Below are 15,798 nucleotides of genomic sequence, written 5' to 3' on the forward strand. Positions count from 1 at the left end.
CTAATAAATGATTATTTGAGCTTATCAAGCTGAGAACCATCTCTTTTCTAAACTTCCCAGGGAAAGGCTGAACTCGAATATCCTTCTTCCAAGTTCCTTTCAGTTTCCTTTCAGGCTCCTAGAGATGAACGCACAGCCACTTTGCTCTTCCTTGGTCCTTTTTGCTCCTATAACATATTGAACTAGGCCAACGTTTGGTCCTGGACTCATGGCTAAGATCTCTCCTCACCAACCACTAGCTGTAACCAAGGTTTATTAACTGTCAAATGGCAGGTAGGTAGCCGTGTTGGTCTGAGTCGAAGCAAAATAAAAAAATTCCTTCAGTAGCACCTTAAAGACCAACTAAGTTTATATTTTGGTATGAGCTTTCGTATCTGAAGAAGTGTGCATACACACGAAAGCTCATACCAAAATATAAACTTAGTTGGTCTTTAAGGTGCTACTGAAGGAATTTTTTTATTTTGTCAAATGGCAGTGAAGGAGCAGCTTATTGACTAACACTTTTCTTGTGGAGTACTGCATGTAAAAAGTGGGAAGGGTGAGCATATCTGACCTTTAATATGGTGGTGAGGGATCATGTTTTGAGGCCAGGGAGTTGCCTAGAATATGGTACTGAAAGAGCCAGAAGGGAACTCTGTTCAAAACTCATGGTACTTTACCTGCGTTGAGAGGAATGTGCACATTTTGTGACTATCCAAACAGCAATTTAGTCCGTCCGTCCCCCTCCCCGGCAATATTTTTTATTAATTTTTCCAAATATCTTAAACACAATACAGCTTAACAATATTATTCTCCTTTAAATCTATATGTTATCCAAATTAACTTCCCTCCACCCCTCTTCTGGCTTCTCTACATTACTCTTACTTAAGCGTGTTTACTATATACATTCTATAAATATCTACAATTCCTTAATAATTTTTTGTATTATATTTTAAACGTACATTCTTTATTATATTACAGCATTACATCTTATGATCTAACCAAATGTTTACGATAAGTGTTATGAGTATTTATTTCAGTCCTGTGAGTGTCTTTATTTATGTAGTTTTCTCTAAGTATACCATAAATTTGGACCATTCTTTTTGGAATTTTTCATTGTCCTGCTGTCGGATTCTTCCAGTTAGCCTTGCTATTTCTGCATACTCCAATACTTTCTGTTGCCATTCTTCAATTGTCGGAATATCCTGTTGTTTCCATCTCTGTGTGAGGAGTAGTCTTCCTTCTGCAATTTAGTCTTCCATGGTAAACCCTGAGGAGTGACTGCGTGCTGCCTTTTATTTTGAACTTGCTTACTTTTTCATGCTCTTTTTTCAGTTTGAACCTACAATAAATATTTACTCTGCTCATTATATAAATGACCTAGGCTGGTGGGGGGGCGGGGGAGGTATCTACAAGCTCAATATGAAATCCAAGTGCTTTTACTAGCTAACATTACTAGCACTGGAAATTAGTTTTAAACGGAAGGGTTATTTGGAAAGGTTAGGGAAATCTTCTGCTCTTGGCAAATCCTCTTGAAAAGGCTTCCCTGAGTGCTCTTCACCCAGGTTAACAAGTGGTAGTGAAGTACCTTAAGTGACCTTTCCGTGGTAAAGAAGAAAAGAGGCTTCTGATTTCTGTTTGTACTACTTGTCATAACCCATGACAAGCTGCTATGTATGCAAGACGGTCCTTTCACAGCAAGACTAGGACTAGCGACTATCTTCTGTTTTCATGTTTCTAAAGTGTTATATGTTTCCAATTAATAACAATAACAATCAAAGCTAAACTACAGGCAAACCAGAAATATTTTAAGTGTGAGGGGAAAACATTTGGGTAAAATAAAACAAAACAAAACACCTCCATCAAATGTCAGCTTTTAAAAATTGTTCCCAGTCAATCAGGGTCACATAGTAAGTGTATTGATGCCACAGCATCACACAGCTAAGACAGATTTGGCTAGCTGAGACCAATTTTGAGCACAGACAGCGCTTTTGCAACTCATTGCTAACACTTTGAATGGGTATCTGGTGGGAAGAGCATGGGCTGCTGTGGTGCAAAGACCTTTTGCCCCTGTTCACAGAAAGGGGACATTTTTCACATGACTGTATTCAGATGAAGCGTCTTTCTTTTGGCTCAGTCCTAATAACAGTCTCCCACAATGAGCCAATTTCACAATACCTCCCACTTATGTGCTATGAATCTCTCTGATTGCATGTAATAATGGGCTCCCCAGGATTTTTGAGGATATTATAAAAACTTTTCCTAAAGGTGTGCATGCAGCAAGATAAACACTTACCTGGAATGCGGATTTTAAACTTTCCACTCTGTCCAAAGCCACCTTCTATTAAACCTTCCTCTCCTGTAGACAGCTTGACCTTCAGCCCCACAAAAATTTGGATGTTGGTCTCTTTTTTAAACAGTGAACGACCAATCACACTGTAATCATCACAGAGCTACAAAAAACAAACAAACACAAAATCTAAGTTCTTGGTTTTAAAAAAAGATTTTAAAAGATACTGCATTGCCAACCCCCTGCAATGTAGGAATCACAGCTAAAGAATCTCTGACAGATGGCCATCCAACCTCTGCTTAAAAATCTTCAATGAAGGAGAGCCCACCACTTACCAATGTAGTTTGTTCCACTGCCAAACAGCTCTTACCATCATAAAGTTCTTCCTCGTGTTTTGTCGAAATCTCCTTTCTTGTTATTTGAATCCATTGTTCAGGTCCTTCCCTCTGGAGCAGCAGAAAACAAGCTTGCTCCATCCTTCATGTGACAACCCTTCAGATATCTGAAGATGGCTCTCAGTCTTCTCTTCTCCAGGCTAAACATATCTAACTCCCCCAACTGTCACTCATAAGGCTTGATTTCTAGATCCTTTATCATCTTGGCTGCCCTTGTCTGCACACATTCCCGCTTGTCAAAATGCTTCTTAAACTGTGGTTCCCAGTGCTTTTTTTCCTTAAAAAAATGTTTAGGGGTACTCAACAAAATCACCATTTTATAGTTCAGATCAGGAAAAATAAATACAGTAAATTGACAAATGCACAAAGATTCCCAAAATGTTTAGGGGTATGCGTACCCCTGCATACCCCCAGAAAAAAAGCACTGGTGGTGACCATAACTGGAGAAAGAGCTGCAAGGTGAGGTTGAACCAAGGCACAATAGGGTAATGCTATTAATTGCTTTGATCTGGACACACTACTTCTGTTGGTGCAGCCTATAATTGCATCAGATCCACACACACACACCCCTGGCTGCATCACACTGTTGGCTCATGTTAAGTTTGTGGTCCTTCCTTAAATCCTTCTCACAAGTACTACAGTCAAGCCACGTCTCCCCCCCCCCAATATTTTTGTGCATCTGATTTGTGGATATTTGTGTTAAGCAGTCATTTACTTGGCTCCAGGTTTCTAATATGTTATGTACCACGTTAGATGTGCTTCTAAATGCACCCACAGTTCTCAGGCTCCTGGCATTACTCCTACTGACATGTCTACCACCTTTCAACCCTTACCACCTTCATCTCAGCAGGTTCTTTTTCCTGTTCATATAAGGAAACATGCTTCCAATATGACAATACAGTGGTACCTTGGTTTAAGAACAGCTTCGTTTATGAACAACTTGGATTAAGAATGCTGCAAATCTGGAAGTAGGTGTTTCGGTTTGCCAACTTGAGTCCCCTGCTGCTATGGGAAAGCACGCCTTGGTTTAAGAACACTTTGGTTTAAGAATGGACTTCCGGAATGGATTAAGTTTGTAAACCAAGGTACCAATGTATACCTTTTAAAAATTCATCTTTGCAAGGAGTACCGTATGCAATCATGTCAATTTGTTAAACTCAGAGTCTTAAAGTAGCTGTATTTAATTTTAATTTAAAGATTATTAAACCAGTGGAAGTCACCATTCCAACTTTGGATTCATAATTAAGCAATCAGGAAAAGAGGCAGCAAGCTTGTTGCACAGGGAAAGATAAACGATGCTCCCTGGGGCACTGGCAAAGCAAAGGTGCAACGAAGTGAGCCTAATCCCCAAGGTGTGAATATCTTTGGATGATACTAACCCCCTGAAGTCTCTATGCCTCAGTGTCATAACTAGAGTCTTGACATGAAAGGAAATAAGAAAATGCTGCTTTATTGAATGGCAAGCTACCATGATTTCTCATCAAGTCAACATTGTAATTCTGTGTCACACAGATCCCACAAAGTAAGAAATACAGAGCAACACAGACAGACCTTTTTAGGTGGACCAAGAGTAGTATTTTAAATTCAGGAGACACAAGATTTTCAGCTGCACAGAATTCTTCTCACAACTAATCTGGATGGTAAAAATTGTGTATTCAGAATATTGCCATAGTCAGTCAAAAAGCAAATGCAATATGGTTTGTGGAATGTATAGGAGTTGGACCTGAGAAGCCTTTTCAGCAGCGGCTGGCTTTGAAAGCTTATTACTGTATTTATTTTATTTAGGGTCCAAACCATCTGGCCTTAGGCATGTATTGCTGTCCAGTGAGCACTGCTCTCCAGGCATGAGAGGGTGACTCAAGGAGAGGGAAAGGAGGGAGGTGAAGATGCAAAGGACAACTGGATTGTGCCGTTACTTATTTCCCCCATTTACAAATCACACCTAATCTAAAATTAATATTTACCTGTATCAATTTAATGCAATATTTTGTTTGCTTCAGGAAATACAGAAAATTATTTCTCTTTGTTTGGAAAGCTTCACTATATGGCCACCAATTGTTTACTGGCAGGTAGCAGGACAGGAACTCTAGCTTTCAAAAAACAGCATTTTTTTTTTCCAAATGTGAACAACTGTTGTGTTGAAACTGTCTTTATTTTTATGCTGCCATCTCCTTCTTACAAAATGTTTTAGAAAAGCTTATTATTTGCTCCCACTGAAACCCAACTCTTTATTAGTGCACCAGCAATTTTGCGCCAATCACTGGATAGAGCCATGATCTCCTTTGAGTTCTCAGAACATCTACTACGGCAATCACTTTGCCCATTAGCTGAGCAGCCTTTTGGGCTTTGGGTCTCTCCTCAGGCTCTCCTCCAGTTTCTTTCTGGTTATAAAATGTGAAGTTTAAAAACCTAGAGTTGCAAAGACAACAACGGATACATACTCTTCTTTTGAGGCAGCAGACAGGGGCCTCGCCGTGAAGGCAGACTAATTTTATTAACTTCAGGGAAACTTCAAAAAGCTTAAGGGCTTTAATGCCAGACAGAGACGACCCCAAAAGTCAGTTTAAGTGCTGCATAAACAAAGGATTAGGTCAAGAAAAAGCTGGAAGGCTCCTTGCATTTCTTGTTTATATTGTCATATGACCTAGTGGGAGTGGAAGAGGGTTGCCTTTCTGACTTTAATCCTCCATGGTGTACAGTGGCGCTTCAGTTCACTGACCTACATTACAATAATATTTTTTTTATTTATGGGCAGAGGTGCAGCATCAAACTCACTTAAGGAGTTAAAAAAAGAAAAGAAAAGGGAAAGGGGAAAAAGAACAAATGTTTCTGACTAGTAAATTCTCCCTCTCTTGCTTAGGTTATATCAGCAGCTTAGAAAGGGATTTCAAGTTCAAAGGGAATGTTTCTGTTGCTCTTGTTTTATGGCTTAGACCAGAGGACACAATAGCATTGATTTTTTATGAAATATTCCCTCCCCCTTGGCTTTTGTGTTTGCAGAAAGAGAAAGAAAAACAAATAGTACTGTATTAACATAGGTGAAGAGTCAGTCCCTCTCCCTCTCCCTTACACACACAAACTTTAATACAGAGTACACAGTTTTAAAATCCTTTTGATTTAAATATTATTTGCATTGTGGTATTATGTTTGCAATGCTGTAGCTACGTTTTGCGTGATGACACCCAGCACAAACTTGTGGTTTAATTGTATCGATGGGGTGGGGGGTGGGGAGGGGGGGAGAATACTTAAACAGAACCTCCTCCTCCTCAGAGACACCAAAAAGTCTATTCTAATTTTAGAATAATGCAAATTACAGTCAGATTCAGTCCCTGAAATACATTGCTCATATTTGGAAATTAACAGGCACCAGTTTACCAGGAACATAGGGAGACACAAGACAATAGGTGGGGAAAGAGAACTAGAACAAGGAATGAAGGGGGGAAAGAAAAGTTGGGGGTAAAAAGATCCTCTAGAAATAATCTAAATAATGAACTGTTCCATTAAGCACAGGTCAGGTATATGTTAAAGAGGATTCAATCTGGCAGTACCATATTTTTCTGTGTATTGGACGCCCCCATGAATAGGACGCCCCCTATTTTGGGGGACCACAAATTAAGAAAATGGTGGGAAATTGCCCTGACTTGTTGAAATTGGGGGGGGGGGGGATTGCCCTGCGGCTAACATCTCCACATGTCTAACAGGCCGCCTTTCAGCTGATCCCTCGCTGGCAATCACTGAGCTTTGTGGAGGGGCAGAGTTGAGCTTTTTGGGGGGGGGGGAGAGTGGTGAAGCTTTTTTTTCTTCAATTACTTTTAGCACTTTTCACCTTTCCCGCAGAGCCTCCTTACAGTATTCTGCTTGCCCTACAGCTGGGAAGGAGGCTGTAGGCAGTCCATTTTTGCCGTGCAGTGTCTTCACGCAGCCCCATTTGTGTGCGGGCGGCACAACGTTACACAGGAGGAGCACAGCGATTGAAGTAATATCCCCCCTCTGCGCCTTTAACATCAGTGAAACATGGTGCCTTGCGCTCCTCCTGTGTAATGTTGCGCCACCCGTACACAAATGGAGATCACACACGTAGCCTCCCCCACGCAGCCTCTGCCTGTAGGGTGGGCAGAGTGAGGGAAGAGATATCTTTGATCGCCACTGCCAACAGGAGATTCTCAATCTGCTTTCCCGCAGGGCATTCCCGCAGGGCATTCTCAATCTGCTTGGCTCCTCCCAGTCTGCTTCCATTTTCAACTACGGTAACCACAATTAAGAATTATTTCTAAAATTGGACACAAACTGGGTTAGTTTTAACCAGGCATATGCAAACTCGGCCCTCCAGATGTTTTGGGACTACAGCTCCCATCATCCCTAGCTAACAGGACCAGTGGTCAGGGATGATGGGAGTTGTAGTTCCAAAACATCTGGAAGGCCGAGTTTGCCTATGCCTGGTTTTAACTATGTTTTACTGAAACAAGCCAACTTCAAACTATTATTTATGAAGTCTTTTTTCAATAATGAATAGTTAAGATTAACCACAGTTTCGTTAACTGAAAATGGAAGCAAAACCTTCCAATCTCCTTATCCTAGCAGTACCTAGGAAAGTGTAGGAGGAAAGCTTCTACATCAAGGCTTGTGTACTAACAGCAAGGGTAGGGGTAATTGCTCTGTTGGAAGAGAAAGTAAAAGGACTGGATGAGCAAGTCTGCTCATTGCCTCATTAGAGGAGATAGGATACAGGGAGCACTATGGCAAGGACAAAAGCAGGAAGAGTCTCAGGGAAGAAAATGAGAACTGTAGCAAACAGGGTAAGTGCATGAACCAGAGTGACTGTTAGAAGCAGGAACATTCTGAACCACTGGAACTAATGTATTGGCAGGGGAAGCCCAGCCAGATGGGCAGGGTATAAATAATAAATTATTATTATTGTTGTTTTCAAAATCTTTTCAATGAGAGATGCTGTAACAATCCCGATGGAGAATGTCTGAGTGGGAATGAAGAGTCTCAAAGCTTCGGGAACAGAGCTAGCTCAATCGCCACCTGCATGAAGAGAAGGACAAAGGTTGCGGACTCCCTACTGAGAAGTAAGGATGTGTGCTGATCCGATCTGTTAACTTTTGGAGAATGCTGATCCCATAGTGCCTGGATCTAGGATGGGCTGGACAATGGTCTGTCATGCCCACTGATCTTTATCCCTTCTTGTTCATCCATGTGGGAACAAATGACACCATCAGGCACAACTAGGACAGTATCCCATCTGATTAGGTAGCAAAAGGCAGGAAGTTGAAGGACCTTAGTATCTAATTCTTCCTGTGTAAATGCAGAGAACTACATACAGAGAGAAAAACACTTCCCTAGAATGTGTTATGTAGATGGTGTCAGCGAGAGAGGCTCAGTTTCTGAGAACATGTCTAAGCTTCCTTAATGGACTACTGGCAGGAGATGGGCTGCTCCTTACGAGGATGGGGGAAATGAGCATGGCTGAAGCATGGTGAACGTGATCAAGAGAACATAAAAACGAAATCCTGTGGAGGTGGAGAAAACAGCCCAAAGATAAGCGCTTAAAGATGGGGACTTGGTACTACAGGAGAAACTGAGGAAGTTGTGGTGTTGCCTTGCAAACCCCACATTCATATAGCAGTGGAACAGAAACTCAAGGTTTTTGTTTTGCTTATGTCTATTCACTAATGTGCAGAGCATGGGAAACAAAATGAGCTTGAACACCTAATACAGGAAGAGAAATGTGACTTTATAGCTACAACTGAGACTTGTTGGGATGACTTTCATACCTGGAATATAGCACACGAATGTAATGGAGGCCTGTACGAAGCCTGTCTGTCCTTTCACAAAACTTCCTTGTATCATTGCGTGATGTTGTAAGTACAGACCCTCCAAATATACAAAATGGTATTTGCTCTTTGGTTAAATTCTGCCTGACAGGAACTCATTAATAGCTTTCCAATTCTCTCCCCCCCCCTTATCTAGGTATAGCAATAATTGCTCTAACTATCCATCTCTGAAGGTTTCCTGAAAATGTGACAATCCTCATGCTGCGCAGGGTCACCTTCTTCTCATTGATTGGACTCCCATTATTAGTTGGGTTTGTGGGTAGTCAGGGAATCTCCAGGATTGTAGAATAAATAATTCTAGAAGGGGATTCAAAACAGGAAGACTGAGGACAGCACATACACACTGTACAGTCCTAGCAGCATTAGAACAAAGAGAAAGTACAGGCACAGGCACAAGGCAGGATGGGTAACCATTTGGTTAAAGGGAAGGGAAATGGTCTGCCAGGGTTTAATGTAGGGAAATAAATTGGATTTGAGGAAGGTGTCATTACATATTTCTCTCCACACACAAAATCATTAAAGATGTTAAAGTCCCTGCCTCCTCTGCATTAAAATGTTTAAATTTGGAGCTAGCTGCTGGACCTGAACCTTCATGTCTACAGTGCTGTGAAAGAGAGTTTGGGGCAGACAGTCTCAAGCCTGGGCACTATATAGGAATATACAATGCTCACATTCAGGACTAGTATCAGTTTGATTGGAGCACAGCAACTAGTGTCATAGCAAGTTCACAACAGAAGCACTGAATCATAGAATCATAGAATCGTAGAGTTGGAAGAGACCACAAGGGCCATCCAGTCCAACCCCCTGCCGAGGTGTGGGCTTTGTAGGTGTGGGGCTAGCTGCACAGAGAGCCTTAAACAAGTTGAGCATTTTCTGATGTAAAATTACCCCTTGCAAATTACCCTAATCTGCAATTTTCCCAAAAAGTTCTCTATTTTTTCTTTCTTTTTACAACCCCTATCACTGGCCTCAAGTCAGGGAGTTGGACTTGATTACATTTTGGTTCCTTCCAGTTGTAGGATTATGTGATAACACCAATAAGATGCAGAACCGTAACCATTATCTATAGTAGAAACAAACAGAAAACAAAACAAGCTGAGATTGATTCTGCTAATTCTAAAAGCCTATCCAATCCATGAAATCTTACTAGGCAGTATCACCTACAGTGTGTTTGGAGAAGTACAGCTCAGATCAGTTATAAGTGTCCACCAAAAAGAAATAATTTAAATCAGTTCAGTAACAACAACACAGGTTGCTTTATAGTTCAACATCATTGTAATAAAAATGGCACTCAAGCCAAGAACACTGAGACAAAAAAAAAGTTTTAAAATTACATATATATTTTTTTGGGGGGGGCTGCATTAAAGAAGTCAGCAAAAGATTATGGGAATGTGGAGTGGGGAGACAAAAAGGCTGGAATCCTGCAAAGCCCAGGTTCTAAACCTTTAGCAGATAAGATTTATATATTTGCTATTACACAGAGAAAATAGATACAAAACCATGAGAATGAGCTTTTCCTTTTTTTTTGTCTAAAAAGCATTAAACACTGAGATTCAGCAATCAGGTGCCCAACTAGAACTGACAGACAACAGAAGCCATTTTCAGGCATTCTGGGAATTCACAAATACACAGGGAAATGCACAACAAATGACACAAGGAGATGAGAACACTGGCTCTGTGCCCATCACCCTCTCCAAACTGCAGAACGATTATCTGCAGCAAGAGGCTCCTGCACTCAAGGAAGTTCCCCACATGATGGAGAACTCTGGAAATCAGGGTTCAACATCACGTGGGCCTCCAAAAGTAGAAGTAAGTAACCCACTTCAAATAATCATCCTCAAACTCACAGAAAGTGGTGGGGCAGAGCCTGCACACTTGTCCCCATGGCTCCCCTCGCCATGTGCTGTATCTCTGGATTTTGAGAACACTTGAATAGGGCTAGAGCTAGATTATGTTACAAATCTAAGCATATAAACCTGCTTTTTAACTCATACAATCATGTGCAACTCACTATCTCTCCTACATTCTCATTATGCCCTTATCAGCCTCAACATCACTAACAAAAACAGATACTCAGTAAGTGACTCTAACACAACTTTAAAAAAAATTAATGACTGTTCAAACTCCTGTGCAAGCCGAAACGTTTATACTGTATGGTTTAATCTAACAATATCCAAAGCAATGGCCATAGACAATTTCTATTAGCAAGCCCTGCCAAATTCTGCCTCATCAGCCAAAGCAAGTATATTTACTGTTATTTTAAAAGTAAAATATTTATTCTTTCCTTAGAACTGCCTTCACTGGAAAATGTTGTGACCAATTAACCAAACCATGTTGATCCATATTTTGTAAATTACCATATCCTTCAACCTTCTGCCACTAAAGTTCATCCTTTTTTTTTCATCTTCTTCACTTTTAAACATGAATACTGTAGTATTTCAAATGAGAACACCATTATCTCCACATTCCTAAGCTTCACAAAATTGCTCAATCGCAAACAGAACAGCAGCCAAAAAATAAATACATCTCTTATGCTCCTATTTTACTGCGGATTTTAACCTGTGAAAGCATTGTGCTTTTTTATCCACTGAGTGCCCTCATTGCTGTGTTATTATCACATTTAGCATGCCATCAGCAGCCAAGCACAACCATGCAAACCTATGCTCAGACTTCAAAGCAGCTAAAACATTAATCGTGGTAAAAGCAGGTTCTGCTAGGCAGTTCAGTTTACTGCCAAACACTGATATCACATAGCATCATACGTATATAACAGAATTTAAATGGCAAAACTAAGGACGAACCAAGGCACCAATACTGTACCTCATGTACAATGGCCAACACAGGCCCTACAAGGAATTTTTGTGTTGCCCTTGTTAAAATCCTAACACTTTGTCTTTTAATTAGAAACGGAGAAGCTCAATCGGTATCCAGTATTAGTATTGGGCCAATTAATTTCAGAAGTTCTACTTTGAGTAAAACGTAGTTGCAGACAACCCTCTGATTATAGAGAGATGTATGATAGCAATGTGCTTCAGAAAGTAGGTACAGTACAAGCAAGACTATATAGTAGGGTTGCGGCTTCTTATTCTGTATCCACACAATGGAAAAGATGTGTGAGCAGTTATCACACATGATGATCCAGATGCAGGCTTCAAAGCATTTGTGGTTAAAAAAATAAATCAGAAACTTGGTTGTATCCAAGCTACCCTGTTAAAATACTTGATCATGAAGCCTTGTTGGCCAAAAATCTTCCAGTAAATCTCCACATACCAAAGGGCTTTGTGTATGGTTTCAGCAAGGAGCAGTTCTCCTTGAGGTATATGTTTATTTTCACTAAACAAGTCCAAAATAACAACAAGCAGTGCAGCTTGTGCTTTGCAAACATGGTAGGGGGCTCCCCCTCCATCCGCCTTCTCTTCCTACTGTAGCAGAGTTACTCATTGACAAGTATCCCTTGCCACAGGCAAAGTAACAACATGTTAGGATCTAATCTTGGTTATGCAAAACATTTGCACAACAGACGCACCAAGAAGTCACAGCACGACTCTATGGATCACCTTTCACTTTTTGAACTTGGTGCAGGAGACTTTTTACCCCATTGGGGCCAATCAGATGGCATTTCCTCAGATGATTAGATTCATACTTCTCAACGTCTGGACAAAGTTAGGGACATCCTGTTTTCTACAAACACACACACACTTTAGGTGGTAGTTAGAGCTAAGCCAAGCTTCTGGTCCGTGAGCAGAAGAGCTTAACCACAAGTCTCTGTTCAGATGGCACACCAAGCCAAACTGTGGCTTAGCTTGGGTGGGAGGAACAAAGTGGCTGCAAGCTCCTCTCTGGGAGACTGTGCAGTCTTGCAAAGTCATAGCTTAGCTTATCATGTCATGTGAACCAGGTCAATATCTCAGTAATCATAGTAGCTCAACTAAGTTGAGTTCCACGTTGTAAGGAAAGCAAAATATAAATGTATTAAATAAATCAGTCATTATTATTATTCCCATGGTGCAGATGTGAAGAGGGTGCAGAGGCTGAGAAACAGTGACTTGGCTAAAACAACCTAGAGAGCTCAAGGCTGATGTAATATTTGAACTGGGAACTTTCAAAGAGCTTACTCACATGGGCCACAACGTCCCTTGAAGTACACACACATATACTTCGCACTGTGTGAATCCCACAGCACAATTTGCATGGATCTGTAAGAAAGAACCTCATAGGTGGGGCCAACTGCATGGCTCTTTCATATCCATTTTCATATACTGCAGGTAAAAAGAGCCAATCTTAACCACTATGCTATACCAGTAATTGTAGAAAACTGGTAGTTTGTAAGCATGACACAGGGTCTCTTTCATTTGATTCTTAAAAAGAGCTGCAATTGTCTGCTTTGTGGAAACAGTGTGTTCACAAAGGTGTACTTCTCCCAAAGCATACATTCCCTAGACCAGGCATCCCCAAACTGCGGCCCTCCAGATGTTTTGGCCTACAACTCCCATGATCCCTAGCTAGCAGGACCAGTGGTCGGGGAAGATGGGAATTGTAGTCCAAAACATCTGGAGGGCCGAAGTTTGGGGATGCCTGCCCTAGACTGACTAACTGAAGGCATCTGATCTATAGCTTTGTGAGAAACAGGGGATTTTGCTGAAGGGTGGCAGCTATAGAACAACTGTAAGTACTGTAGTAAAAACTGAAGTGCTAATTCTTTACCGCTACCTAATAACAAGCTACTGAAGCCATGATATTTGGCTGACCTGAGCAAAGAAAACAACTCACAAACAACTCACAAATGCATAATAGCTGCTATTTCTCAAAAAAGCAGAGCAGACTTTGATGGAGCAATGAGAGCAATGTATTAATCTAATTATAATTAGAACAATATATAATTGCCTGATTTGAATTTATTCAAGGTGAACTGGCCATTAAAACAGGAGGAGTTCATATCAAATTCTGCAGCAAGGAAGGAGAACAGGATCAACACCAGCTATATTAATTGACCGTAGTGCGTTTTCTTGGGGGGAGGGGAGATGGAACACCACAAAAAAAAATCACTAAAATTTGTTTCAGGAATAGACTCCTATGAAACTGGCAAGCTAAAAACTGCAGTCTTTCCTTCATTCCCAGCCTGTTCCCTACAATGCTTTTAGGGTGAAAGTATTCCTCATGGCATTATTATTTAGTGCCTCCCTAGAGCATTGAGAGGGGGAGGGCAGCCACCCACTTCCTTCCTTGACAATGAGAATGCCCTTTTCCTCAATCAGTGCCAAGAATAGACACTGTAAATTTATTTATTCTAATCTCCAGACATCCATCGGCAGCAGGGTGGGACCATCTGAATCAGTATTTCTATTAAACCAGAGTCTGGACTTTTCTTAAAAGCAATGAATGATTTCATCACCCATTTGTTCACACTGCACACACCCCTCTCCACGGCAGCTGGGACCCAACATCAAGCTGCAGCTTTCTCTAAAAAAGAAAAGAAAAAAACCTATCCAAGCTAGTAAGTCCCTAACTAAAAAGAAATAAATGAAAATTTGTGAAAACAATATCACCAGCCCTATATAAGCATGTCTCCATGATTCCTCTTGGTATGAAAACCGTACATTAGGACAAAAGTGTTAGCAGCAGAGTGAGCAACATTCTCTCTGCTATCCTGGGCTACCCCAAACACCAGGCTTCCGGAAAAATTTCATGAACAGATAACCTCCAGTCCTATTTTTAATTGCCACTGGCTTCAACAAAGACCATGACTCCGTCATCTTAGTTCCAGTTGTAGCCTTTATTGTACCACGTTATTGGCTCCAGGTTTCTGCTGCTCTCCCTACTATTGCATATCAGCATTTCAGCTGTCAAATCCCCCTTCTCTTGTGTTCCCCTCTAACTTTCCTTTACTATATTAACTCTTCTACAGCCCAGTAATCTCAGGTGATCCTCAAATTAAATCACACACAAGCTTACCCGTTCCACTTGTCCTTCCTTATGTTTCAGCTTGTAAACTTTAAGCTTTGGGAGACATGTCTCTGCATAATTTTTGTCTTCCATCCCTTGGAGGAGCACTCCATGGAACGCCAACCTGCAAGTGTTTGCGTGAATATCGGAATCCAGCTTTGAGCCAATCACAAGACACAGTTTAGGGCAGGTAACTGGCTTCTCAAACTCAAGTAAGGCCCACTGTTGTTTTGGGAGCTGTCTTTCTTCAGTGCAGTCATTCTCCTTATTTTCTTCTGAGGACTTTGAGTCTTTGGAAAGATATTCCTCCTGATAAAGATATTCTTTTCCAAAATCAAAATCATTCTCCAGGGGTTCTTTGGTGAAGTCATTAGGAGCTGGGCTGAAGAACATAACTCTTCCCATAACAGTTTCATGGCCAACTGTGATATGAAACTTTGCCTTGGTCTGAAGAGTGCCTCGGAAATATGGGATTTTCTTTAAAGAGATGATAGCAGCGTGAACAGTCTGGAGAGATTCAGGTGTACAGATCAGACCTCTTTCCAACAGCTTTGGATCAAACTGAGTCACACAGATTCCTACCCTGTCACCTTGCATGGCATAGTTAACAGGAGTATGAAACATCTGCATGGACTTGACCTTCTTTGTCACCTGTTTATGGGAGCAAAGGATAAGAAAAATAGTCATAATCATACGGTTTATTTATTAGTAAAGCATTTTGTTAATTAAAAACATTTATACCCACTTTTCTGGGTCTTTAGAAAAAAACAAAAACACACTCTTCAGAGTTATTTCCAGACATTAAAACACTGCTCTTTAGTAGAGATACATAGTAATTACAAGAAAAATCTACCCTCTAAATTATCTAAATGAATGCTTTCTCTAAGGATTACTTTTTAAAGCTTTGTCTATCTTTTGTACTAGAAAATAATACTAAGAATCATTCTTTTGAATTTGGTAACTTTTATAGTAGCTAAAAGGAATTAGCAGATCAGTATGTATCTGCATAAATAAGGCACTGGTTTATTTTTGCAATAAGTATTTGTTTATTGAATAAAGTAATCAAAAGAAAACAATCATAATGTTACAGTTTTTACAAAATAAAGTCGTAATTCATACCAAATAAAGGAATACCAGTTATACAGTTTCTTGTCTCTTTTTCACTTTTGTTTTGGTCTCAATTCCTAAATCAGATTTAGCCAAAAGATTACCCTCTCTCTTGGTGATTCCACCAGCACAAAGTTTCCATAACATGCTTTATTCTTCCAATAGTTTACCAGTTCAAATTCGTACCTTGACTTCCCGTCACTATCCGCTGTGTGTCTCAATAGGTTTCTCTATGTACATTCCCTTC

The 15,798-nt window shown here is 40.5% G+C and overlaps 1 protein-coding gene across 2 annotated transcripts in view; it reads right to left on the reverse strand.

Moving 5' to 3' along the window:
* Positions 1-15,798, reverse strand: part of EEFSEC (eukaryotic elongation factor, selenocysteine-tRNA specific) — a 163,315-nt gene that overhangs the window by 49,111 nt on the left and 98,406 nt on the right. Inside the window, exons 6-8 of one of the 2 annotated variants that reach the window (XM_088662336.1) lie at positions 14,454-15,095; positions 2,276-2,432; positions 478-1,321 (exon numbers count right to left, since the gene is read on the reverse strand). In XM_088662336.1, coding sequence (XP_088518462.1) covers positions 1,311-1,321; positions 2,276-2,432; positions 14,454-15,095 — 810 coding nt within the window. In that variant the 3' untranslated portion in view covers positions 478-1,310. Of the gene's footprint in view, positions 1-477; positions 1,322-2,275; positions 2,433-14,453; positions 15,096-15,798 lie in introns of those variants that run through there. The other variant, XM_035106448.3, reaches the window with a different exon arrangement.

Source organism: Zootoca vivipara, chromosome 2 (assembly GCF_965207765.1).
Source record: "Zootoca vivipara chromosome 2, rZooViv2.hap1.1, whole genome shotgun sequence".
Taxonomy (NCBI): domain Eukaryota; kingdom Metazoa; phylum Chordata; class Lepidosauria; order Squamata; family Lacertidae; genus Zootoca; species Zootoca vivipara.